This window comes from Artemia franciscana, chromosome 13, assembly GCF_032884065.1.
Source record: "Artemia franciscana chromosome 13, ASM3288406v1, whole genome shotgun sequence".
In the NCBI taxonomy this organism is placed as follows: Eukaryota; Metazoa; Arthropoda; class Branchiopoda; order Anostraca; family Artemiidae; genus Artemia; species Artemia franciscana.
The window spans coordinates 40679832-40706908 of NC_088875.1; the positions used below are offsets into that span (position 1 = coordinate 40679832).

The window sequence follows — 27077 nt, forward strand, 5'->3', positions numbered from 1 at the left end:
AAAGAGTTCGCAAGAAAGGATTTAAGCAAAATTAGAACTCTTTGGGAAGGTGTAAAGAGGGAGGTTGCGAATAGATGTGGACTGAGAAGGAGCTTGCATAGCTGTGTCGGTCTGGTGCTACAATGAGTTGTTAGTAGTAGTGGTATTGACATGCAACTTGACGCATCATCTGATTATGAGAAAGCCCAAATTATAAGGGTTCCCCAGCTATAATCAGATCACTCTGTTATACTAGTGTCCATTCAGGATTCATGGTACACTCTTAAACCCTGTACAAATTCTATATCAATGCCATTGAAAACTTACCCCTGCTTCAAAAGATCTTGAAGGAAGTTGATCTTATCGTTTAAATGGATGTTTTTTTTTTCGATTCACACTAATTCTATTGGTGTAAACGATAATATAGCCTACTGTCACTTTGAGTGTGACGTATTTCTATAAGAAAAAAAAAACAGAAGATGACGCAATACTAAGCTACTAAACAATTGAGTTGCGGTTTCTTTTGTCTCTATTTTAACTTTGAAAAGCAAATAGCGAAAATATCTCACTGACAGTTTAGTTTATTTATAGGTGTCAAAATTTAGCTCTTACAAAAAATAGTTTTGTTAGAATAGTTGAGGTTGTCAAATAGTAAAACAAATGTTTTGTTAATAATGATGCGAAACACTTTAGAACAGAATGGAAATAACATCAGATTTGAAAGTATCAAGTCAGAAAACAAAAACGGGCTTTGATAATTTGCTGGTTGATTGCAAGCTTCGTTCGTCTATAAAGAGGGGAAACGAGTACGAAATGAACAGAACAGAAAGTCAAAAACGTTACAGTACACAAGCCGCCATGGATTTGGAGGCCAATAGCCAGTGCGCGACTGAAATTCAGACAGAAACAAGCTATTCTCAAGTAGATGTCCAGGAAAGTAAAAAAGAATCATTAAGAGGAAAAGTAAACTCTAGATCTCGAGATAAAAACATTTTTAGTTTAGAAATTTTGGATAACAGCGATGCTTCTAGATCATCCTTAAGAAAACAATCTCGAAAAGCTAAAATTTCACAAGTCACAGGAGAAATGTTTGAAGACAAAAAGAAGCGAACAATGAAAAACGAAGACTATGAACCAGATACTAAGCTCAAAGTAAAACAAAGAGATGAAGATAAGGAACCTGCAAGGACAATGGCTGATAATATGTTAAGCAGTGGGATACAAAACTTTGCTTCTAAGGTGGTGGAGGATACTGATGAGATTAGTAGTGAAACGCTTTTACTGGAAAAAACCCATCAAAAACATCAAAGGCATCAACCAATGGAAGATAATGAAGGGAAAAAAGTAAAAAATAATGTTGTTGGTTATGGTCTATGTACCAGCCAAGAAAACGCTGAAGATAATGGAGGTTCAGAAACATTTTCAAACGTCAATAATTTCCGAAGTCCAGAGGCTTGTCATTCGTTCAGTACAGATTCTACAGCAAGCATCGAATCACATACACCTAAAAAAAATAAAGGACTTGGACAACAAAGGACTTGGCGAACTAAAAATGCTCTAAAAGTTGAAAAGCGAAATCAACCAAAAAATATTCAAGCTCTTTTATCAGAAACAAAAGGGAAAAGAGAGCGTAATAAAGAAGCTGCTAGAGCTTACAGAAAGAGAATAAAAGATTACATTCTTGGACTTGAGCGCCTAGTCACATCAAACGTCGGTCTTCCAGCCAAATATCTTAGAACAAAATTAGCTAGAGGTAACACAATTGACATATTAAGGAAAAGGGAGTCTTTTCAGTCAGAAAAGAATTCAGGAGGTGAGATTCAAGAGCCTTTAAATTTGTCAACCAAGTCACAAGCTGGTGGCTTATCTAAATCCAACACTCTACCTTTTGAAAAAGTAAAGACAAATATTGCCGAACAAAACTCTATAAGTGCTTTAAAACAATCAACGAAGAATTTTGGGATTATGAGAGCGAAAAACGATGAAAGAAAAAATGATGGGTGTTTTGAAAGACATGAAGATATAAATAATTGCCTTAATAAAAGAAAAAAAGATGCTATACCGAAGGAAGATACTGGAATAGCCAGCAGAAGGAATGCAAGGATAAAGAAGATTAAAATCGAGGAACTTGAAACACATATAGTAACGCTAGAAGAAAGAATCGCAACGCTGGAAAAAGTGCAGGGAGGAGAAATTGCAATGAGAAATAGTAAAAAACCTTAAAAGATCTGGTTCCATGCTTTATTTAGCCATAATCGAAATTTTAAAAAGGGCAAAATACCATTTATTTTTAGGAAACTACATCCTTCTACCTAAAGCAAAAGAATAGATAGCCATTGTTTTCCGAAATCTGCATAAAAATTGCGCCAAAAAATCATTTTCAGTTACGCTTATCCAATTATACTTAAACTGCACTTATCCAGCTGTACTTCGCTTTACAGTTCTTAAATAGTTGAAATTTACTCCCAGCTCAAATATGTTACTCAATGATACAAAGCAGTTTAACACCTTTCTCGACTGAGCTTTTAAGAAAACCGATTGTTTTACTTAAGTTACCAAAATCCTACAGGAGGTCTGTGAAAATATTATAAGTTTAAAAAAAATATTGACTGACCGTTGTAGATCTTATATTATACTAGCTGTTGGGGTGGCGCCTCGCGCCACCCCAACACCTAGTTGGTGGGGGCGCATCGCGCCCCAACCAAGCCCCCCCGCGCGCTTAAGTCGTTACGCGCCATATTAGTTACGCGCCATTGTAGTTGTGTCCCTGTATCCCAACTGTGAATATAGATAGATATATATATACTAGCTGTTGGGGTGGCGCTTCGCGCCACCCCAACACCTAGTTGGTGGGGGCGCTTCGCGCCCCCCCCCAAGCCCCCCCGCGCGCGTAAGTCGTTACGCGCCATAACAGTTACGCGCCATTGTAGTTGTGTCCCTATGTCCCACCTGTGAATATAGATAGATATATATATATGGTTTTAACTACGTAAAACTTACGAATATACAACATTCTTTGCTGTCCCATTGTCTTTGCATATAAATAGATTGTCAGGTTTACCGACTCTTGAACATGCAACATATAATGGTCCATGGGAAAACAATCTGTATTCAGATCTATACCTCATGATTCTAATGATTGCCCTTGAGCTTTGTTGATGGTGATTGCTAATCGACCATTCCCTGTCCCGGTGTCCCGGTCGTCATTTACATCCCCCTGTTTCCCCCGGTGTCCCCGTTGTAGTTGTGTCCCTGTGTCCCGGTCGTCATTTATATTCCCTGTGTCCCGGGTCCCGGTCGTCATTTGTATCCCGGTGTCCCGGTCTGTATATACATTCGTTTTTTAGTTTTGTTTTTCTCCTTTATTTTTTTCCTTTTTTTTTCTTTTTTAGCTTATTTAGATTTTTAGATTTTTTAGTTTTTTTATTAGTTTTTAGTTTTTTTTTCTTTTTAGTTTTTTTGTCCCGGTCGTCATTTATATCCCCCTGTTTCCCCCGGTGTCCCCGTTGTAGTTGTGTCCCTGTGTCCCGGTCGTCATTTATATTCCCTGTGTCCCGGTCGTCATTTGTATCCCGGTGTACCGGTCTGTATATACATTCGTTTTTTAGTTTTGTTTTTCTCCTTTATTTTTTTCCTTTTTTTTCTTTTTTAGTTTATTTAGATTTTTAGATTTTTTAGTTTTTTTATTAGTTTTTAGTTTTTTTTCTTTTTAGTTTTTTTGTAGTTTTTACCTTCTTTTTAGTTTTGTTAATTTTTTTTTTTACTTGTGTCCTGGTCGTCCCACCTGTGAATATAGATAGATATATATATATGGTTTTAACTACGTAAAACTTACGAATATACAACATTCTTTGCTGTCCCATTGTCTTTGCATATAAATAGATTGTCAGGTTTACCGACTCTTGAACATGCAACATATAATGGTCCATGGGAAAACAATCTGTATTCAGATCTATACCTCATGATTCTAATGATTGCCCTTGAGCTTTGTTGATGGTGATTGCTAATCGACCATTCCCTGTCCCGGTGTCCCGGTCGTCATTTACATCCCCCTGTTTCCCCCGGTGTCCCCGTTGTAGTTGTGTCCCTGTGTCCCGGTCGTCATTTATATTCCCTGTGTCCCGGGTCCCGGTCGTCATTTGTATCCCGGTGTCCCGGTCTGTATATACATTCGTTTTTTAGTTTTGTTTTTCTCCTTTATTTTTTTCCTTTTTTTTTCTTTTTTAGCTTATTTAGATTTTTAGATTTTTTAGTTTTTTTATTAGTTTTTAGTTTTTTTTTCTTTTTAGTTTTTTTGTCCCGGTCGTCATTTATATCCCCCTGTTTCCCCCGGTGTCCCCGTTGTAGTTGTGTCCCTGTGTCCCGGTCGTCATTTATATTCCCTGTGTCCCGGTCGTCATTTGTATCCCGGTGTACCGGTCTGTATATACATTCGTTTTTTAGTTTTGTTTTTCTCCTTTATTTTTTTCCTTTTTTTTCTTTTTTAGTTTATTTAGATTTTTAGATTTTTTAGTTTTTTTATTAGTTTTTAGTTTTTTTTTCTTTTTAGTTTTTTTGTAGTTTTTACCTTCTTTTTAGTTTTGTTAATTTTTTTTTTTACTTGTGTCCTGGTCGTCATTTATACTCCCTGTGTCCCGGTGCTTTGTTGATTGCTAATCGATAGTTTTTGCCTTTTTTTAGTTTTTTCAGTTTTGACGTCACCTGATCCAGTTTTTTCAGGTGACGTCACCTGATCCACGATCCACAGATCCACAGACAACTTATTTTTATATATATAGATAGTTTTTTTTTTTTACTTATGTCCTGGTCGTCATTTATACTCCCTGTGTCCCGGTGCTTTGTTGATTGCTAATCGAACATTCCTTTTGTCCTGGTCGCTTTCTCTTTGAGTGTCGTCATTTATTAGTTTTTTCCTTTTTTTTTTAGTTTTTTATTGGTTTTTACCTTTATTTTAGCTTATTTTTCAGTTTTTTCCTTTTTTTTATTTTTTTTTTATTTTTTATTTTTTTTAGTTTTTTACCTTTTTTTAGTTTTTTTAGTTTTTTTAGTTTTTTAGCTTTTTTACTTTTTTTATTAGTTTTTAGTTTTTTTTTGTAGTTTTTGCCTTTTTTTAGTTTTTTCAGTTTTTTTTTTAGTTTTTTATTGGTTTTTACCTTTATAGTTTTTTTAGTTTTTTAGCTTTTTTATTTTTTTTATTAGTTTTTAGTTTTTTTTGTAGTTTTTGCCTTTTTTTAGTTTTTTCAGTTTTGACGTCACCTGATCCAGTTTTTTCAGGTGACGTCACCTGATCCATCCACACATCCACAGACAGACAACTTATTTTTATATATATAGATATATGTTTTTAACTAAGTAAAACTTGCGAAAATACAACATTCTTCGCTGTCCCATTGTCTGTGCATATAAATAGATTGTCAGGTTTACCGACACTTGAACATGCAATATATTATTGTCCATGGGAAAAACAATCCGTACTCACATCTATACCTCATAATTTTAATGATTGCCCTTGAGCTTTGTTGATGGTGATTACTAATCGAACATTCCCTGTGTCCCCGTCGTCATTTATATATCTCCCTGGCCCCCCGGCGTCCCCATTGTAGTTGCGTCTCTGTGTCCCGGTCTTCATTTATATTCCCTGTGTCCCGGTCGTCATTTCTGTCCCGGTGTTTTTTTTCTTTTTAGTTTTTTACCTTTTCTTTCCTTTTTTTAAAGATTTTTTTCTTTTCAGGTTTTTTCTTTCTTTAGCTTTTTTCGCGCCATATTAGCTACGCGCCATTGTAGTTGTGTCCCTGTGTCCCACCTGTGAATATAGATATATATATATATATATATATACTAGCTGTTGGGGTGGCGCTTCGCGCCACCCCAACACCTAGTTGGTGGGGGCGCTTCGCGCCCCCCCCAAGCCCCCCCGCGCGCGTAAGTCGTTACGCGCCATAATAGTTACGCGCCATTGTAGTTGTGTGTCGTCATTTATATTCCCTGTGTCCCGGGTCCCGGTCATCATTTGTATCCCGGTGTCCCGGTCTGTATATACATTCGTTTTTTAGTTTTGTTTTTCTCCTTTATTTTTTTCATTTTTTTTTCTTTTTTAGCTTATTTAGATTTTTAGATTTTTTAGTTTTTTTTATTAGTTTTTAGTTTTTATTTCTTTTTAGTTTTTTTGTCCCGGTCGTCATTTATATCCCCCTGTTTCCCCCGGTGTCCCCGTTGTAGTTGTGTCCCTGTGTCCCGGTCGTTATTTATATTCCCTGTGTCCCGGTCGTCATTTGTATCCCGGTGTACCGGTCTGTATATACATTCGTTTTTTAGTTTTGTTTTTCTCCTTTATTTTTTTCCTTTTTTTTTCTTTTTTAGTTTATTTAGATTTTTAGATTTTTTAGTTTTTTTATTAGTTTTTAGTTTTTTTTTTCTTTTTAGTTTTTTTGTAGTTTTTACCTTCTTTTTAGTTTTGTTAATTTTTTTTTTTACTTGTGTCCTGGTCGTCATTTATACTCCCTGTGTCCCGGTGCTTTGTTGATTGCTAATCGAACATTCCTTTTGTCCTGGTCGCTTTCTCTTTGAGTGTCGTCATTTATTTTTTTCTTTTTTAGTTCTTTTAGTTTTTACCTTTTTTAGTTTTTTTTTAGTTTTTAGTTTTTTTAGTTTTTTACCTTTTTTTAGTTTTTTTAGTTTTTTAGCTTTTTTATTTTTTTTATTAGTTTTTAGTTTTTTTGTAGTTTTTGCCTTTTTTTTTAGTTTTTTGTCCTGGTCGCTTTCTCTTTGAGTGTCGTCATTTATTAGTTTTTTCCTTTTTTTTTTAGTTTTTTATTGGTTTTTACCTTTATTTTAGCTTATTTTTCAGTTTTTTCCTTTTTTTTAGTTTTTTTTTATTTTTTATTTTTTTTAGTTTTTTACCTTTTTTTAGTTTTTTTAGTTTTTTTAGTTTTTTAGCTTTTTTACTTTTTTTATTAGTTTTTAGTTTTTTTTTGTAGTTTTTGCCTTTTTTTAGTTTTTTCAGTTTTTTTTTTAGTTTTTTATTGGTTTTTACCTTTATAGTTTTTTTAGTTTTTTAGCTTTTTTATTTTTTTTATTAGTTTTTAGTTTTTTTTTGTAGTTTTTGCCTTTTTTTAGTTTTTTCAGTTTTGACGTCACTTAATCCAGTTTTTTCAGGTGACGTCACCTGACACATCCATCCACACATCCATCCACACATCCACAGACAGACAACTTATTTTTATATATATAGATATATATATATATATATATATATATATATATATATATATATATATATATATATATATATATATATATATATATATATATATGTTTGTAAAACTTCCGAATATACAACATTCTTCGCTGTCGAATTGTCTGTGCATTTAAATAGATTGTCAGGTTTAGCGACTCTTGAACGTGCAACATATAATTGTCCATGGGAAAAACAATCCGTATTCAGATCTATACCTAATTATTATAATGATTGCCCTTGAGCTTTGTTGATGGTGATTGCTAATCGAACATTCCCTGTGTCTCGGTCGTCATTTATATATCCCCCCGGTGCCCCCTGGCGTCCTCGTTGTAATTGTGTCCCTGTGTCCCGGTTGTCATTTATATTCCCTGTGTTCCGGTCGTTATTTGTGTCCCGGTGTCCCAGTCTGTAATTTCTCTTTGAGTGTCCCGGTCGTCATTTGTGTCAGGGTGTCCCGGTCTCTAATTTCGTCAGTCGACAAACATGATGTCAGTAGACAAACAACTTCATGACGACATTCAGCTCAATCCTTATAATGACGTCAGTCAACAAACATGACGTCAGTCGACACACAAACATGACGTCAGTCAACAGACAAACAGCTTATTTTTATATAGATAGATAGATAGACTAGCTGTTGGTGGGGGCGGTTCGCGCCCCCCAAAGCTCCCAGCGCGCTTAAGTCGTTACGCGCCATATTAGTTACGCGTCATTGTAGTTGTGTCCCTGTGTCCCACCTGTGAATATAGATAGTTATATATATATATATATATATATATATATATATATATATATATATATATATATATATATATATATATATATATATATATATATATATATATATATATATATATATATAAATAAGTTGTTTGTCTGTCTGTCGACTGACGTCATGTTTGTCGACTGACGTCATTATAAGGATTGAGCTGTATGTCGTCATGAAGTTGTTTGTCGTCTGACGTCATGTTTGTCGACTAACGAAACTACAGACCGGGACACCGGGACACAAATGACGTGTTATGTCTGTTATAACGTAATAGAGGCAACAATCTTGACAGGGCCTTTTGAGGGTGAGGTTTTTCTTATTCCACGCATTCTCATGATTCCAATGGATCTGCCTTTTCAACCTAAAAGATTGCAATTCCCAATTTGATTAGCATATTTAGTTTTCAGTCCAAAACCACTAAAGCTATTATGTAAATATCAAAAATATTCATGTTGTCCGAGCAATAATTTTTAGTTTTTATTTCAAAATAGAAAATTACCTGACAATTTTAGAATGATATCTATCTATATATATAAAAATAAGTTGTCTGTCTGTGGATCAGGTGACGTCATGTTTCTGTGTCGACTGACGTCATGAAGTTAGTTGTCGTCATTTTTGCTATGACGGTGACGTCATTAAAGATATTTAAGACATATATGTTCACGTAGAAATCTATTAATGTTTAAGTTTAAAATGACTGATGAACTTACAATGGCAAAAGCCGATGAAGATGCTCAAAGAGCCTATGCCAAAAAACTTGCTGCTGATAGAGAAAGTCAGAAAAGAAAGCGTGCCGAGGAATCAAAAGAACAGCAAGGAAACAGGCTTGAGGCTAAAGAACGCAAAACCGCGCAGTTAGATGAAGATCCACCTTGACAGCGAGAGTCAAAACATATCAAAACTGAAAATGATAGCGATGATGATTGGGTTTTGGATCTTGACTTGGATAAGGTCATCAATGCCTACCAGATTTAGTTAAAAAAAACAAAGGTTCGGCGATATGTATTTCATAGTGAAGCTGAAAAATAAAGAAGAAAAAGAAAACTGAAAAAAGAAAAAATGTGAAAAACCTAAAAATACTAAAAAGAAAAAACACTCAAAGAGAAATTACAGACCGGGACACAAATGACGACCGGGACAGAGGGAATATAAATAACGACCGGGACACTCAAGGAGAAATTACAGAATGGGATATCGGGACACAAATGACGACTGGGACACAGGCAATATAAATGACGACCAGGACACAGGTATTTAAGAATATCGTTCAAAGACAAATTTTTAATTGTAAGAAGACCGTTGAAAGAGAAATTTCTAATTGTAAAATGACTGAAGAACCTACAATGGCAACACCCGAGGAAGCTGCTCAAAACGAATGTATTCACGCCGAAGTAGCTGAGTTGGTAAAGCGTTATGTTTCAGGTTCTAGGTCCGAGAGGCTCCAGGTTTGAACCTTGGCTTTAGCATTAATACAAAAGAAGAAAAAAACTAAAAAAGGTAAAAACTACAAAAAAACTAAAAAGAAAATTTATATATATATTTATATATATCATCTTTTCCATAAAAATAATAATTTAGTGCTTCTGCTTAAAAACAGCAATCGAATTGATGCCTCCTGATACGCAACTATCAACAAAGTGGCAATCGTTGTGGTCGGTGATCAGTTCTTACCTCGAGATAATATTCTTTATAGGCGAAACAATCAGTTGACAAGAATTGCTTAAACTCATCGATTCTACGATGCCCTACAATATCCTGACGAATATAAATGACGCCCGGGACACTCAAATAGAAATCACAGACTGGGACACCGGGACACAAATGACGACGGGGACACAGGGAATATAAATGACGACCCGGACACAGGGACACAACTACAACGGGGACGGCGGGGGGCACAGGGGGATATATAAATGACGACGGCAACAAAGGAAATGGTCGATTACCAATCACCATCAACAAAGCTCAAGGGCAATCAATAGAATCATGAGGTATAGATCTGAATACGGATTGTTTTCCCATGGATCATTATGCGTTGCATGTTCAAGAGTCGGTAAACCTGACAATCTATTTATATGCACAGACGATGGGACAGCAAAGAATGTTGTATATTCGCAAGTTTTACGTAGTTAAAAATATATATATATATATATATATATATATATATATATATATATATATATATATATATATATATATATATCTATATTCACAGGTGGGACATAGGGACACAACTACAATGGCGCGTAACGACTTACGCGCGTGGGGGGGCTTTGGGGGGGGGGGGGGGCGTGAAGCGCCCTCACCAACTAGGTGTTGGGGTGGCGCGAGGCGCCACCCCAACAGCTAGTATATATATATATATATATATATATATATATATATATATATATATATATATATATATATATATATATATATATATATATATATATATATATATATATATATATATATATATATATATATATATTTTTAACTACGTAAAACTTGCGAATATACAACATTTTTCGCTATCCATTGTCTGTGCATATACAAAGCCTTATATACTTATAATGACGTCATATGCAAACCCTCTTTTTACAAACAAACAAACATGCATACATACAACTTATTTTTATATAGATAGACAGATAGATAGATATACATATGCACTATAAATTAACTATGTAAAACTTGCGAATATACAACATTCTTCGTTGTCCCATTGTCTTCGCATATAAATAGATTGTCATGTTTACCGACCCTCGGACATGCAACATACATTTGTCCATGGGAAAAAACATCTGTATTAAGATCTATACTGTATTTTTCAAATGATTGCCCTTGAGCTTTGTTGATGGTGATTGCAAATGCTAATCGAATTGGGAATTGCAATGTTTTAAATTGAAAAAGCAGATCCGTTGGAATCATGGAATGCGAGGAATAAGGACAGCCTCATCCTCGAAAGGCCCTGTCAAGATTGTTGCCTCTATTACGTTTTCCATTGTTTTTTTTACGGCAAGTCGCGTACCGTTGCAAAGCTTTGGTGGGTTAATATTTCGTAACAGTATTTTTGGTACGCCTATTTTTAGTTGTAGCAGGTGTGATGGGAACCCAGGGAGATCCAGGGAATTTAAAAATCCAGATGGATAATTAACTGCTTCATAAGGTTCCAGAGCTGTGTCGACTGACTTGTGAATGGCTGCTTGGTCTCGAATCTTGGTCAAAATAATATTGTTGATTTCGTGGACGTCTTTATTCTTGGCTGCCAGAATCGCTTGTTCACTTAGCCATTTATGATTTTTATAATTGGTCAGAATATTCGGAAATACCTTTTCAACCAATTCATTTTTGGACGTCACTAAATTACAGAATTCAGCAGGCAGTTGTATACGTCCTGAAATTGAGTCTACTTGTAGCTTCCCGTTTCCAATTGCCAGCAATTGATCTGAAAATATTTCACCAGAGTCATCGTTTTGCAATCGGACACGCATATTTATAGTTAATTTTAATGTCTTTACGTGTGCCCATAAATTAAAATTTTTCAGGCAAGCATTCATTTCGTCCACAGGGGTTGATCTAGGTATTATAGGTAATGTTTGCCTGGAATATCCCGCAAGCAATATTAATGTGCTGCCAAAGGGTTTCAAATTTCATCGCAAATCTCGCAATGATCGCTCCAGAGCCTCGAGCGATGTTTTGTGTGCCATTTTGCACTCGTCCCAAATAATAAGTTTGCGTTGCTGCAATACTTTACCCATCCCATATGATTTGGGAATATTAAACGTGAGAGTTTCTGTAGAATGCAAATTCAGAGGCAATTTCAAATTGGAATGAGCAGTTCTTCCACCAGGCAGCAACGTTGCGGCTATTCTGGACGAAGCCATTGCCAACGCTAAGTCATTTTTTGATCGAACTAGCTGTTGGGGTGGCTCTTCGCGCCACCCCAACACCTAGTTGGTGGGGGCACTTCGCGCCCCCCCAAGCCCCCCCCCGCGCGCGTAGGTCGCTACGTGCCATATTAGTTACGCGCCATTGTAGTTGTGTCCCTTTGTACCACCTATGAATATAGATAGATTTATATATGTGTTTTGAACTACGTAAAACTTGCGAATATACAATATTCTTGGCTTTCCCATTGTCTGTGCATATACAAAGCCTTATATACTTATAATGACGTCATATGCAAACGCTTTTCTTAAAAACAAACAAACATGCATACACACAACTCGTTTTTATATAGATAGACAGATAGATAGATACAATACAAATTAACTGCGAAAAACTTGCGAATATACAACATTCTTCGCTGTCCAATTGTCGCTGCATATAAATAGATTGTCAGGTTTACCGACCCTCGAACATGCAACGTACAATTGTCCATGGGAAAAACAATCAGTATTAAGACCTATACCACATTTTTCTAATGATTGACCTTGAGCTTTGTTGATGGTGATTGCAAATGCTAATCGAATTGGGAAGGCAAGCATTCATTTCGTCTGCAGGGGTTGATCTAGGTATTATAGGTAATGTTTGCCTGAAATCTCCCGCAATGCCAGAATCAGTTTTATCACAAACGTTTTACCAGTACCTCCTGGCGCATCCAAAAAGAAAATTTCTCCAACGTTGTTATCGACACAATGCATTACCATATCAAAAATGTCCTTTTGTTCCGATGTTAACTTGGAAATGTTATTTTGTACATACAACAATAGATCACTCGTACTGTAACTTTGTTCTCCAGCCACCCCAACACCTAGTTGGTGGGGGCACTTCGCGCCCCCCCAAGCCCCCCGCGCGCGTAAGTCGTTACGCGCCATGTTAGTTACGCGCCATTGTAGTTGTGTCCCTGTGTACCACCTATGAATATAAATAGATTTATATATGTGTTTTGAACTACATAAAACTTGCAAATATACAACATTCTTGGCTTTCCCATTGTCTGTGCATATACAAAGCCTTATGTACTTATAATGACGTTATATGCCAACGCTCTTTTTAAAGACAAACAAACATGCATACACACAACTCGTTTTTATATAGATAGATAGATAGATAGATACAATACAAATTAACTGCGTAAAACTTGCGAATATACAACATTCTTCGCTGTCCAATTGTCACTGCATAAAAATTGATTGTCAGGTTTACCGACCCTCGAACATGCAACGTACAATTGTCCATGGGAAATACAATCAGTATTAAGATCTAAGCAACATTTTTCTAATGATTGACCTTGAGCTTTGTTGATGGTGAATGCAAATGCTAATCGAATTGGGAAGTCAAGCATTCATTTCGTCTGCAGGGGTTGATCTAGGTATTATAGGTAATGTTTGCCTGAAATCTCCCGCAATGCCAGAATCAGTTTTATCACAATCGTTTTACCAGTACCTCCTGGCGCATCCAAAAAGAAAGTTTCTCCAACGTTGTTATCGACACAATGCATTATCGTATCATAAATGTCTTTTTGTTCCGACGTTAACTTGGAAATGTTATTTTGTATATACGACAATAGATCACTTGTACTGTAACTTTGTTCACGATCCAATTCTACACATGTCGAAACAGCAGCGGTACGATTAGGTGAAGGCATTCCCAAATCCTGAAGAAGTTTGTTTGCCATACATACGCACAAATCTATATCTATCTATCTATCTATCTATATATATAAAAATAAGTTGTCTGTCTGTGTGTCTGTCTGTGGATCAGGTGACGTCATGTTTCTGTGTTGACTGACGTCATGTCCGAAGATATACTCCATCGAAAACAGTTAGAGACGTCAGATATGACTTTTGATTTTACATCAGAAATTTATAACTACACTTTAGTTGTTATAGAAGATTTGTGCGTACGTATGGCAAACAAACCTCTTCAGGATTTGGGAATGCCTTCACCTAACCGTATCGCTGCTGTTTCGACATGTGTAGAATTGGATCGTGAACAAAGTTACAGTACGAGTGATCTATTCTCGTATGTACAAAATAACATTTCCAAGTTAACGTCGGAACAAAAAGACATTTATGATACGATAATGCATTGTGTCGATAACAACGTTGGAGAAATTTTCTTTTTGGATGCGCCAGGAGGTACTGGTAAAACGTTTGTGATAAAACTGATTCTGGCATCAATTCGATCAAAAAATGATATAGCGTTGGCAATTGCGTCGTCCGGAATAGCCGCATAATTGCTGCCTGGTGGAAGAACTGCTCATTCCGCTTTGAAATTGCCTCTGAACTTGCATTCTACAGAAACTCCCACGTGCAATATTTCCAAATCATCTGGGATGGGTAAAGTATTGCAGCAATGCAAACTTATTATTTGGGATGAGTGCACAATGGCACACAAAAAATCGCTCGAGGCTCTGGATCAATGCTTGAAAGATTTGCGAGGGAAGTCGAAACCCTTTGGCAGCACATTAATATTGCTTGCGGGAGATTTCAGGCAAACATTACCTATAATACCTAAATCGACTCCTGCAGACGAAATGAATGCTTGCCTGAAAAATTCTAATTTATGGGCACACGTAAAAACATTAAAATTAACTACAAATATGCGTGTCCGATTGCAAAACGATGACTCTGGTCAAACATTTTCAGATCAATTGCTGGCAATGGGAAACGGAAAGCTCCCAGTAGACTCAATTTCAGGACGTATACAACTACCTGCTGATTTCTGTAATTTAGTGACGTCCAAAAATGAATTGATTGAAAAAGTATTTCCGAATATTCTAAAAAATTATAAAAATAATAAATGGCTAAGTGAAAGAGCGATTCTCGCACCCAAAAATATAGACGTCCACGAAATCAACAATATTGTTTTAATACTTTTAAGAAATATAAACCCACCAAAGCTTTGCAATGGCACTCGACTTGCCGTAAAAAAAAAAAACAATGGAAAACCTAATAGAGGCCACAATCTTGACAGGGCCTTTTGAGGGTGAGGCTGTTCTTATTCCTCGCATTCCCATGATTCCAACGGATCTGCCTTTTCAATTTGAAAGATTGCAATTCCCAATTCGATTAGCATTTGCAATCACCATTAACAAAGCTCAAGGTCAATCATTAGAAAAATGTGGTATAGATCTTAATACTGATTGTTTTTCCCATGGACAATTGTACGTTGCATGTTCGAGGGTCGGTAAACCTGACAATCTATTTATATGCAGCGACAATTGGACAGCGAAGAATGTTGTATATTCGCAAGTTTTACGCAGTTAATTTGTATTTTGGAACCAAATGAAGCGGTTAATTATCCATCTGAATTTTTAAATTCCATAGATCCTTCAGGGTTTCCACCACACGTGCTACAACTAAAAATAGGCGTACCAATAATACTTTTAAGAAATATCAACCCACCAAAGCTTTGCAATGGCACGCGACTTGCCGTAAAAAAACAATGGAAAACCTAATAGAGGCCACAATCTTGACAGGGCCTTATGAGGGTGAGGCTGTTCTTATTCCTCGCATTCCCATGATTCCAACGGATCTGCTTTTTCAATTTAAAAGATTGCAATTCCCAATTCGATTAGCATTTGCAACCACCATCAACAAAGCTCAAGGGCAATCACTAGAAAAATGCGGTATAGATCTAAATACAGATTGCTTTACCAATGTACAATTGTATGTTGCATCTTTGAGGGTCGGTAAACCTGACAATCTATTTATGCGCACAGACAATGGGACAGTGAAGACTGTTGTATATTCACAAGTTTTACGTAGTTTATTTGTATTGTATCTATCTATCTATCTATCTATATAAAAACGAGTTGTGTGTATGCATGTTTGTTTGTTTGTAAAAACAGCGTTTGCATATGACGTCATTATTAGTACATACGGCTTTGTATATAGACAGACAATGGGAAAGCCAAGAATGTTGTATATTCGCAATTTTTACGTAGTTTGAAACACATATATAAATCTATCTATATTCACAGGTGGGACACAGGGACACAACTACAATGGCGCGTAACTAATATGGTGCGTAACGACTTACGCGCGCGGGGGGGCTTGGGGGGGCGCGAAGCGCCCCACCAACTAGGTGTTGGGGTGGCGCGAAGCACCACCCCAACAGCTAGTATATATATATATAAATAAGTTGTCTGTCTGTGGATCGACGAACGTCATGAAGTTAGTTGTCGTCATTTTTGCTATGACGGTGACGTCATTAAAGATATTTAAGACATATATGTTCACGTAGAAATCTATTAATGTTTAAGTTTAAAATGACTGATGAACTTACAATGGCAAAAGCCGATGAAGATGCTCAAAGAGCATATGCCAAAAAACTTGCTGCTGATAGAGAAAGTCAGAAAAGAAAGCGTGCCGAGGAATCAAAAGAACAGCAAGGAAACAGGCTTGAGGCTAAAGAACGCAAAACCGCGCAGTTAGATGAAGATTCACCTGGACAGCGAGAGTCAAAACATATCAAAACTGAAAATGATAGCGATGATGATTGGGTTTGGGATTTTGACTTGGATAAGGTCATCAATGCCTACCAGATTTTAGTTAAAAAAACAATGGTTCGGCGATATGTATTTCATAGTGAAGCTGAAAAATAAAGAAGAAAAAGAAAACTGAAAAAAGAAAAAATGTAAAAAACTAAAAAATACTAAAAAGAAAAAACACTCAAAGAGAAATTACAGACCGGGACACAAATGACGACCGGGACAGAGGGAATATAAATAACGACCGGGACACTCAAAGAGAAATTACAGACTGGGATACCGGGACACAGATGACGACCGGGACACAGGGAATATAAATGACGACCAGGACACAGGTATTTAAGAATATCGTTCAAAGACAAATTTTTAATTGTAAGAAGACCGTTGAAAGAGAAATTTCTGATTGTAAAATGACTGAAGAACCTACAATGGCAACGGTACCGCCATCGAAGTAGATAACCAGTGGGTGTTTCCATATTCCCCATTATTATCAAAAACATTTAATGCACACATAAACGTTGAATACTGTAACTCCGTAAAGGCAATCAAATACATATGTAAATACGTCAACAAAGGCAGTGACATGGCAGTTTTTGGCTTGCAGCCCGAAATCAAAGATTTCGACGAAATCGTACAATATCAGGCTGGAAGATACATAAGCAGTAATGAAGCTGTTTGGCGAATTCTTTCATTTCCGATACATGAACGTAGTCCAGATGTTGTTCACTTAGCGGTACATTTACAGAATGGTCAACGTGTTTATTTCTCGGAAACCAACGTGCAACAAAGATCCCTGAATCCACCGGATACAAAATTAACAGCTTTTTTTTTCGCTTTGCAAAAATGATTCTTTTGCAAAAAAACTGCTGTATACTGAAGTGCCTTCGTATTACACGTGGAATACTAAAAATAAAGTATTTGAACGTCAAAAGCAGGGTAAGTCAGTCGACGGCCAACCTACCATCTTCAAAGATACCACGATAGGAAGACTCTATACCGTTCACCCCAATCAACATGAATGCTTCTTTCTACGCCTGCTTTTGGTGAATGTACCCGGTCCGACATCCTTTGAGTATTTGAGAACTGTAAACGGTACTATACATGACACTTACCGTAGTGCATGCCAAGCTCTGAATTTATTGGAGAATGACCAACACTGGGATAACTGCATCAATGACGCGTGCGAAACGTCAACCCCAAGTCAAATTCATGCATTGTTTGGCATCATTTTAACAACTTGCTCTCCATCAGCTACTACAGAGTTATGGGGAAAATATAAGTCAAAAATGTCCGAAGATATACTCCATCGAAAACAGTTAGAGACGTCATATATGACTTTTGATTTTACATCAGATATTTATAACTACACTTTAGTTATTATAGAAGATTTGTGCGTACGTATGGCAAACAAACCTCTTCAATATTTGGGAATGCCTTCACCTAACCGTATCGCTGCTGTTTCGACATGTGTAGAATTGGATCGTGAACAAAGTTACAGTACGAGTGATCCATTGTCGTATATACAAAATAACATTTCCAAGTTAACGTCGGAACAAAAAGACATTTATGATATGATAGACTCAATTTCAGGACGTATACAACTACCTGCTGATTTCTGTAATTTAGTGACGTCCAAAAATGAATTGATTGAAAAAGTATTTCCGAATATTCTAAAAAATTATAAAAATAATAAATGGCTAAGTGAAAGAGCGATTCTCGCACCCAAAAATATAGACGTCCACGAAATCAACAATATTGTTTTGACCAAGATTCGAGACCAGGCAGTCCTTTACAAGTCAGTCGACACAGTTTTGGAACCAAATGAAGCGGTTAATTATCCATCTGAATTTTTAAATTCCATAGATCTTTCAGGGTTTCCACCACACGTGCTACAACTATAAATAGGCGTACCAATAATACTTTTAAGAAATATCAACCCAACAAAGCTTTGCAATGGCACGCGACTTGCCGTAAAAAAAAACAATGGAAAACCTAATAGAGGCCACAATCTTGACAGGGCCTTTTGAGGGTGAGGCTGTTCTTATTCCTCGCATTCCCACGATTCCAACGGATCTGCCTTTTCAATTTAAAAGATTGCAATTCCCAATTCGATTAGCATTTGCAATCACCATTAAAAAAGCTCAAGGTTAATCATTAGAAAAATGTGGTATAGATCTTAATACTGATTGTTTTTCCCATGGACAATTGTACGTTGCATGTTCGAGGGTCGGTAAACCTGACAATCTATTTATATGCAGCGACAATTGGACAGCGAAGAATGTTGTATATTCGCAAGTTTTACGCAGTTAATTTGCATTGTATCTATCTATCTATCTATCTATATAAAAACGAGTTGTGTGTATGCATGTTTGTTTGTTTGTAAAAAGAGCGTTTGCATATGACGTCATTATTAGTACATACGGCTTTGTATATGCACAGACAATGGGAAAGCCAAGAATGTTGTATATTCGCAATTTTTACGTAGTTTAACTCCTGCAGACGAAATGAATGCTTGCCAGAAAAATTCTAATTTATGGGCACACGTAAAATATTAAAATTAACTACAAATATGCGTGTCCGATTGCAAAACGATGACTCTGGTCAAACCTTTCAGATCAATTGCTGGCAATTGGAAACAGAAAGCTCCCAGTAGTGGGAAAGCCAAAAATGTTGTATATTCGCAATTTTTACGTAGTTTGAAACACATATATAAATCTATCTATATTCACAGGTGGGACACAGGGACACAACTACAATGGCGCGTAACTAATATGGCGCGTAACGACTTACGCGCGCGGGGGGCCTGGGGGGGCGTGAAGCACCCCCACCAACTAGGTGTTGGGGTGGCGCGAAGAGCCACCCCAACAGCTAGTTCGATCAAAATAGCAGAAGTCACGTGGAATAGCAGAAGTCACGTGGTTGATACTTACAAGGAAAGCTAAGGGGGATGCCAAACAAAACCTAAGGACACTCATTTTAATCAATGATATCAAAAGGGCATATTTGAAATGAATCATTTGTGGCAAAGAGCATTAAATACAGCTTTTAGACAATGTTAAGGGGGATATCGAACTGAATCAAAATCCATAACGTGCATCCAAGTTGTCAAAAAGGATTATTTGCAATATCACAGGAACTGGCAAAAGGATTAAGTTGAATATTTCAGAAAACGTTGAGCGGGATGTGGAACTAAATAAAAGACGCTACGCTTATTCAGGTTGTCAAAACAACGCATTAGCATTATCTCAGGAATGGTTAAGATTATTCTTCTTAGCCATTCCTGGTTAGAATAAAAAGATCTATCTGTCTGCACAATCGGCTTTCAAGTTGTCAGAAGGATGTATCTGCAAGATCTAAAGAATGGTAAGGGTATCAAGTTAGAATTTTCAGGGCATTCTCAGAAGATGTTCAGCTGAATCAAAAGAAACTGTGTATTCACGTTGTCAAAATGAAGTACATGCAAAATCTCAGGAACGGCCAAAGATTTCAAGCTGAAAATTTCAAGGCGTGTTGAGAAGGGAATTTTAACTAAATCAAAAGAGGTTGTCAAGAGGGCGTATGTGCAATAACTCCAGAACTGCTAAGGGTACAAGTTGGAACTTCAAGTGAACGTTAAGGGTAGAACTAAATCAAAAGTCTCTATATGCATTCATGTTATAAAAAGTGTACACCTTTAATATATCAAAGACGGCTACGGATGTTAAATTGAAATTTTCAGGGAATATAGAGAGGGATATTGGACTAAATCAAAAGACACTCAATTGGTCAACGTTGCCAAAAGTATGTAATATCTGCAATATATGAGGAACAGTCAAAGATTTCAAGTAAAAACCGTCAGGGAATGATGAGGAAACGTTAAACTGAATCAAAAAAGATTATATGCATCTTGGTTGTCACAAGAGCTTGTCTGTACTCATTTAATAATGACTAAGTGTGTCAAGTTGAAACTTTCGAGGAATATAGAGGAGAATACTAAAAATTCAAATACACCATATGTGTCACGTTTGTCACAAGAGCTAATGTGCATTATCTCAGAAACGGCTAAGGGTTTTCAAAAGAAAGGTTGTGCAATATATCAGGAACGATTAAGGCTATTAAGTTGAAACTTGAAGAGAGTTTTGAGGGGGATGCTCAATTGAATCAAAAGACATTATGTGCATCCATGTCATCAAAAGAGCGCCCGTGTAATATGTCAGAAACGTGTAAAAGTATTAAGTAGAAAATTTCACGGAATATTTAGAAGGATGTTGGACCTCTCCAGGGATATTTGTCATTTTCGACACACTATTATACAAACATTGAAGCTCTTTGTATAGGGCTATACTTGGCGCAGTGTGAAAGAACCAGGTTGAAGGAGGGAGTCTTTCATATTAAATGGAACCTTACATCAAACAGTTTCTAGTATTAAGCTGTAAGTTTACAGCAACTCCTGCTAATAGAAAATAAAACATAATAAACGAAACTTTTGATGATAATATGCGCAAAGTACAAAATCTATTATTTTTTTTTTAATTCTAAACATGAATCAACATTAATATCGAAACTGCTTATCAAAACGTTACGAGTTTTGTAACGTATTTACGAGTTAATGCTGTGATATGATGGAAAGATGATATTATCAAAAATATTTACACCTTCACTTACCTAGGTAGTATCAAACAGTTCGTGGTAACGAACTGTAGTAAGGAGCGACCCAGCTCAATACTAAACGAAACTCTAAAAAACGGAATTTCGATACTAAAAGATATATCAAAAGAATCGGATTTTTATGCTGATTTTAAATATATAAGTTTCATCAAATTTAGTCTTTGTCATCAAAAGTTACGAGCCCGAGAAAATTTGCCTTATTTTGGAAAATAGGGGGTAACACCCCCTAAAAGTCATAGGATCTTAACGAAAATTACACCATCGCATTCAGCGTATCAGAGAACCCTATAGAAAAAATTCCAAGGTCCAATCTACAAAAATGTGGAATTTCGTATTTTTTGCCAGAAGACAAATCACGGGTGCGTGTTTATTTGTTTTTTTTTGTTTGTTTTTTTTTTTTTCCCAGGGGTCATCGTATCGACCAAGTGGTCCTAGAGTGTTGCAAGAGGGCTCATTCTAACGGAAATGAAAAGTTCTAGTGCCCTTTTTAAGTGACCAAAAAAATTGGAGGGCACCTAGGCCCCATCCCACGCTCATTTTTTTCCCAAAGTCAACGGATCAAAATTTTGAGATAGCCATTTTGTTCCGAATAGTTGAAAACCATAATAACTATGTCTTTGGGGATGACTTATCCCCCACAGTCCCTGGGGGAGGTGCTGCAAGTTACAAACTTTGACCAATGTTTACATACAATGTTACATTCAATGAAAAGGGCGCAGGAGTTTCTAGCATTACTATAAAAAAAAACAAGGAAAATATAAACATGAAAAAGGTTTTTCAATTGAAAGTAAGGAGCAGCATTAAAACTTAAAACGAACAGAGATTATTACGCATATGAAGGGTTCTAAAAATACTTTAGCATAAAGAGCGAGGTATTTAGGAGAAGATAACTACTTCGCTCTTTATGCTAAAAATTTTTTAAATAATTTCAACTATTTATTCTACGGCCTTTCTGATTCAGGGGTCATTCTTAAAGAATTGGGATAAAACGTAACGTAAGTTACGTAAGTTATGTACGTTTGTTACGCAAGTTAATTCTTAAGTTACGTTTTTTTTTACTAATAAAAACGTTCGTTAAAAATTAAAAGATCTAGTTGCCCTTTTGAGTAACCGAAAAATTGGAGGCCAACTAGACCTCCTTCCCCACCCCTTGTTTCTCAAAATCGTCTGATCAAAACTAAGAGAAAGCCATTTAGCCAAAAAAAGAATTAATATGCAAATTTCATTTTAGTAATTTATGTACGGAGAGCCAAAACCAGACATGCATTAATTCAAAAACTTTCAGAAATTAAATAAAAAAAACAAGTTTTTTTTAATGAAAGTAAGGAGCGACATTAAAACTTAAAACGAACAGAAATTACTCCGTATATGAAAGGGGCTTTTCCTCCTCGACACCCCGCTCCTTGCGCTAAAGTTTGATTCTTTCTCGCAACTCTACTTTTTAAAACAATAAAAAACTTTAGCGTAAGGAGCGGGGTGTCGAGGAGGAAAAGCCCCTTTCATATACGGAGTAATTTCTGTTCGTTTTAAGTTTTAATGTCGCTCCTTACTTTCATTAAAAAAAACTTGTTTTTTTTTATTTAATTATTAGTAAAGACGGTGGAAACAGTGGAGATGTTAAAAGTAGAATAGCCAAGGCCAGGGTATTTTTATTTCAGCTGAGAAAGTTTGGAAGAATAGGAAGATAAATCAGCAAAATAAGATAAGAATATTGGAGGTTAAAGTGATGGTAGTCGTCAAGTGGGGTTTTGAAACATGGGCGCTTTAAAAGATGGAGGATGATTTGTTGGAGGAATTGATGGAGGAGATATTTTAAAGACGACTTGCCTATGGATTCTTTTGGGTATGCATCTGACTGACTAAATTTCAAAAAGTAAGTTGTATAAGAAAATGTGGTTCTATCTTCCTTTCTTGAGCTCTAATGAGGGAAAGGTTTTGATAGCTGGGAAATGTTCTGCAGATGAAAGATGGTAGATTGTCAAGATTGTACTTTCAGACCAACTATTTAGGGCCAAATGATAAGCGTGTTTTCCCAGAACTAGATGAAAAGAGGTCGCAAGAAAGGATTTAAGCAAAATTAGAACTCTTTGGGAAGGTGTAAAGAGGGAGGTTTCGAATAGATGTGGACGGAGAAGGAGCTTGCATTGCTGTGTCGGTCTGGTGCTACAATGAGTTGTTAGTAGTAGTGGTATTGACTTGCAACTTGACGCATCATCTGATTATGAGAAAGCCCAAATTATAAGGGTTCCCCAGCTATAATCAGATCACTCTGTTATACTAGTGTCCATTCAGGATTCATGGTACACTCTTAAACCCTGTACAAATTCTATATCAATGCCATTGAAAACTTACCCCTGCTTCAAAAGATCTTGAAGGAAGTTGATCTTATCGTTTAAATGGATGTTTTTTTTTCGATTCACACTAATTCTATTGGTGTAAACGATAATATAGCCTACTGTCACTTTGAGTGTGACGTATTTCTATAAGAAAAAAAACAGAAGATGACGCAATACTAAGCTACTAAACAATTGAATTGCGGTTTCTTTTGTCTCTATTTTAACTTTGAAAAGCAAATAGCGAAAATATCTCACTGATAGTTTAGTTTATTTATAGGTGTCAAAATTTAGCTCTTACAAAAAATAATTTTGTTAGAATAGTTGAGGTTGTCAAATAGTAAAACAAATGTTTTGTTATTAATGATGCGAAACACTTTAGAACAGAATGGAAATAACATCAGATTTGAAAGTATCAAGTCAGAAAACAAAAACGGGCTTTGATAATTTGCTGGTTGATTGCAAGCTTCGTTCGTCTATAAAGAGGGGAAACGAGTACGAAATGAACAGAACAGAAAGTCAAAAACGTTACAGTACACAAGCCGCCATGGATTTGGAGGCCAATAGCCAGTGCGCGACTGAAATTCAGACAGAAACAAGCTATTCTCAAGTAGATGTCCAGGAAAGTAAAAAAGAATCATTAAGAGGAAAAGTAAACTCTAGATCTCGAGATAAAAACATTTTTAGTTTAGAAATTTTGGATAACAGCGATGCTTCTAGATCATCCTTAAGAAAACAATCTCGAAAAGCTAAAATTTCACAAGTCACAGGAGAAATGTTTGAAGACAAAAAGAAGCGAACAATGAAAAACGAAGACTATGAACCAGATACTAAGCTCGAAGTAAAACAAAGAGATGAAGATAAGGAACCTGCAAGGACAATGGCTGATAATATGTTAAGCAGTGGGATACAAAACTTTGCTTCTAAGGTGGTAGAGGATACTGATGAGATTAGTAGTGAAACGCTTTTACTGGAAAAAACCCATCAAAAACATCAAAGGCATCAACCAATGGAAGATAATGAAGGGAAAAAAGTAAAAAATAATGTTGTTGGTTATGGTTTATGTACCAGCCAAGAAAACGCTGAAGATAATGGAGGTTCAGAAACATTTTCAAACGTCAATAATTTCCGAAGTCCAGAGGCTTGTCATTCGTTCAGTACAGATTCTACAGCAAGCATCGAATCACATACACCTAAAAAAAATAAAGGACTTGGACAACAAAGGACTTGGCGAACAAAAAATGCTCTAAAAGTTGAAAAGCGAAATCAACCAAAAAATATTCAAGCTCTTTTATCAGAAACAAAAGGGAAAAGAGAGCGTAATAAAGAAGCTGCTAGAGCTTACAGAAAGAAAATAAAAGATTACATTCTTGGACTTGAGCGCCTAGTCACATCAAACGTCGGTCTTCCAGCCAAATATCTTAGAACAAAATTAGCTAGAGGTAACACAATTGACATATTAAGGAAAAGGGAGTCTTTTCAGTCAGAAAAGAATTCAGGAGGTGAGATTCAAGAGCCTTTAAATTTGTCAACCAAGTCACAAGCTGGTGGCTCATCTTTATCCAACACTCTACCTTTTGAAAAAGTAAAGACAAATATTGCCGAACAAAACTCTATAAGTGCTTTAAAACAATCAACGAAGAATTTTGGAATTATGAGAGCGAAAAACGATGAAAGAAAAAATGATGGGTGTTTTGAAAGATATGAAGATATAAATAATTGCCTTAATAAAAGAAAAAAAGATGTTATACCGAAGGAAGATACTGGAATAGCCAGCAGAAGGAATGCAAGGATAAAGAAGATTAAAATCGAGGAACTTGAAACACATATAGTAACGCTAGAAGAAAGAATCGCAACGCTGGAAAAAGTGCAGGGAGGAGAAATTGCAATGAGAAATAGTAAAAAACCTTAAAAGATCTGGTTCCATGCTTTATTTAGCCATAATTGAAATTTTAAAAAGGGCAAAATACCATTTATTTTTAGGAAACTACACCCTTCTACCTAAAGCAAAAGAATAGATAGCCATTGTTTTCCGAAATCTGCATAAAAATTGCGCCAAAAAATCATTTTCAGTTACACTTATCCAATTATACTTAAACTGCACTTATCCAGCTGTACTTCGCTTTACAGTTCTTAAATAGTTGAAATTTACTCCCAGCTCAAATATGTTACTCAATGATACAAAGCAGTTTAACACCTTTCTCGAAGAGAGCTTTTAAGAAAACCGATTGTTTTACTTAAGTTACCAAAATCCTGCAGGAGGTCTGTGAAAATATTATAAGTTTACAAAAATATTGACTGAACGTTGTAGATCTTATATTATACTAGCTGTTGGGGTGGCGGTTCGCGCCACCCCAACACCTAGTTGGTGGGGGCGCGTCGCGCCCCAACCAAGCCCCCCCGCGCGCTTAAGTCGTTACGCGCCATATTAGTTACGCGCCATTGTAGTTGTGTCCCTGTATCCCAACTGTGAATATAGATAGATATATATATATATATGTTTTTAACTAAGTAAAACTTGCGAATATACAACATTCTTCGCTGTCCCATTGTCTGTGCATATAAATAGATTGTCGGGTTTACCGACACTTGAACATGCAATATATTATTGTCCATGGGAAAAACAATCCGTACTCACATCTATACTTCATAATTCTAATGATTGCCCTTGAGCTTTGTTGAAGGTGATTACTAATCGAACATTCCCTGTGTCCCCGTCATCATTTATATATCTCCCTGGCCCCCCGGCGTCCCCATTGTAGTTGCGTCTCTGTGTCCAGGTCTTCATTTATATTCCCTGTGTCCCGGTCGTCATTTCTGTCCCGGTGTTTTTTTCTTTTTAGTAGTTTTTCCTTTCCTTTTTTAAAAGTTTTTTTCTTTTTAGGTTTTTTCTTTCTTTAGCTTTTTTCGTGCCATATTAGCTACGCGCCATTGTAGTTGTGTCCCTGTGTCCCACCTGTGAATATAGATAGATATATATATATATATGTTTGTAAAACTTCCGAATATACAACATTCTTCGCTGTCGAATTGTCTGTGCATTTAAATAGATTGTCAGGTTTACCGACTCTTGAACGTGCAACATATAATTGTCCATGGGAAAAACAATCCGTATTCAGATCTATATATAATTATTATAATGATTGCCCTTGAGCTTTGTTGATGGTGATTGCTAATCGAACATTCCCTGTGTCTCGGTCGTCATTTATATATCCCCCCGGTGCCCCCTGGCGTCCTCGTTGTAATTGTGTCCCTGTGTCCCGGTCGTTATTTATATTCCCTGTGTTCCGGTCGTTATTTGTGTCCCGGTGTCCCAGTCTATAATTTCTCTTTGAGTGTCCCGGTCGTCATTTGTGTCAGGGTGTCCCAGTCTCTAATTTCGTCAGTCGACAAACATGATGTCAGTCGACAAACAACTTCATGACGACATACAGCTCAATCCTTATAATGACGTCAGTCAACAAACATGACGTCAGTCGACACACAAACATGACGTCAGTCAACAGACAAACAGCTTATTTTTATATAGATAGATAGATAGACTAGCTGTTGGTGGGGGCGGTTCGCGCCCCCCAAAGCTCCCAGCGCGCTTAAGTCGTTACGCGCCATATTAGTTACGCGTCATTGTAGTTGTGTCCCTGTGTCCCACCTGTGAATATAGATAGTTATATATATATATATATATAT

At 36.4% G+C, this 27077-nt stretch overlaps 1 protein-coding gene across 1 annotated transcript; it reads left to right on the top strand.

Moving 5' to 3' along the window:
* The first annotated feature begins 681 nt into the window (after window positions 1-681).
* On the top strand, window positions 682-25934 carry LOC136034933 (uncharacterized). Its single transcript, XM_065716461.1, has 2 exons — window positions 682-2551; window positions 25653-25934. Exon 1 carries the CDS (start codon window positions 793-795, stop codon window positions 2200-2202), a length of 1410 nt encoding a protein of 469 aa, XP_065572533.1. The 5' UTR covers window positions 682-792; the 3' UTR covers window positions 2203-2551; window positions 25653-25934.
* The last annotated feature ends 1143 nt before the right edge of the window (window positions 25935-27077 follow it).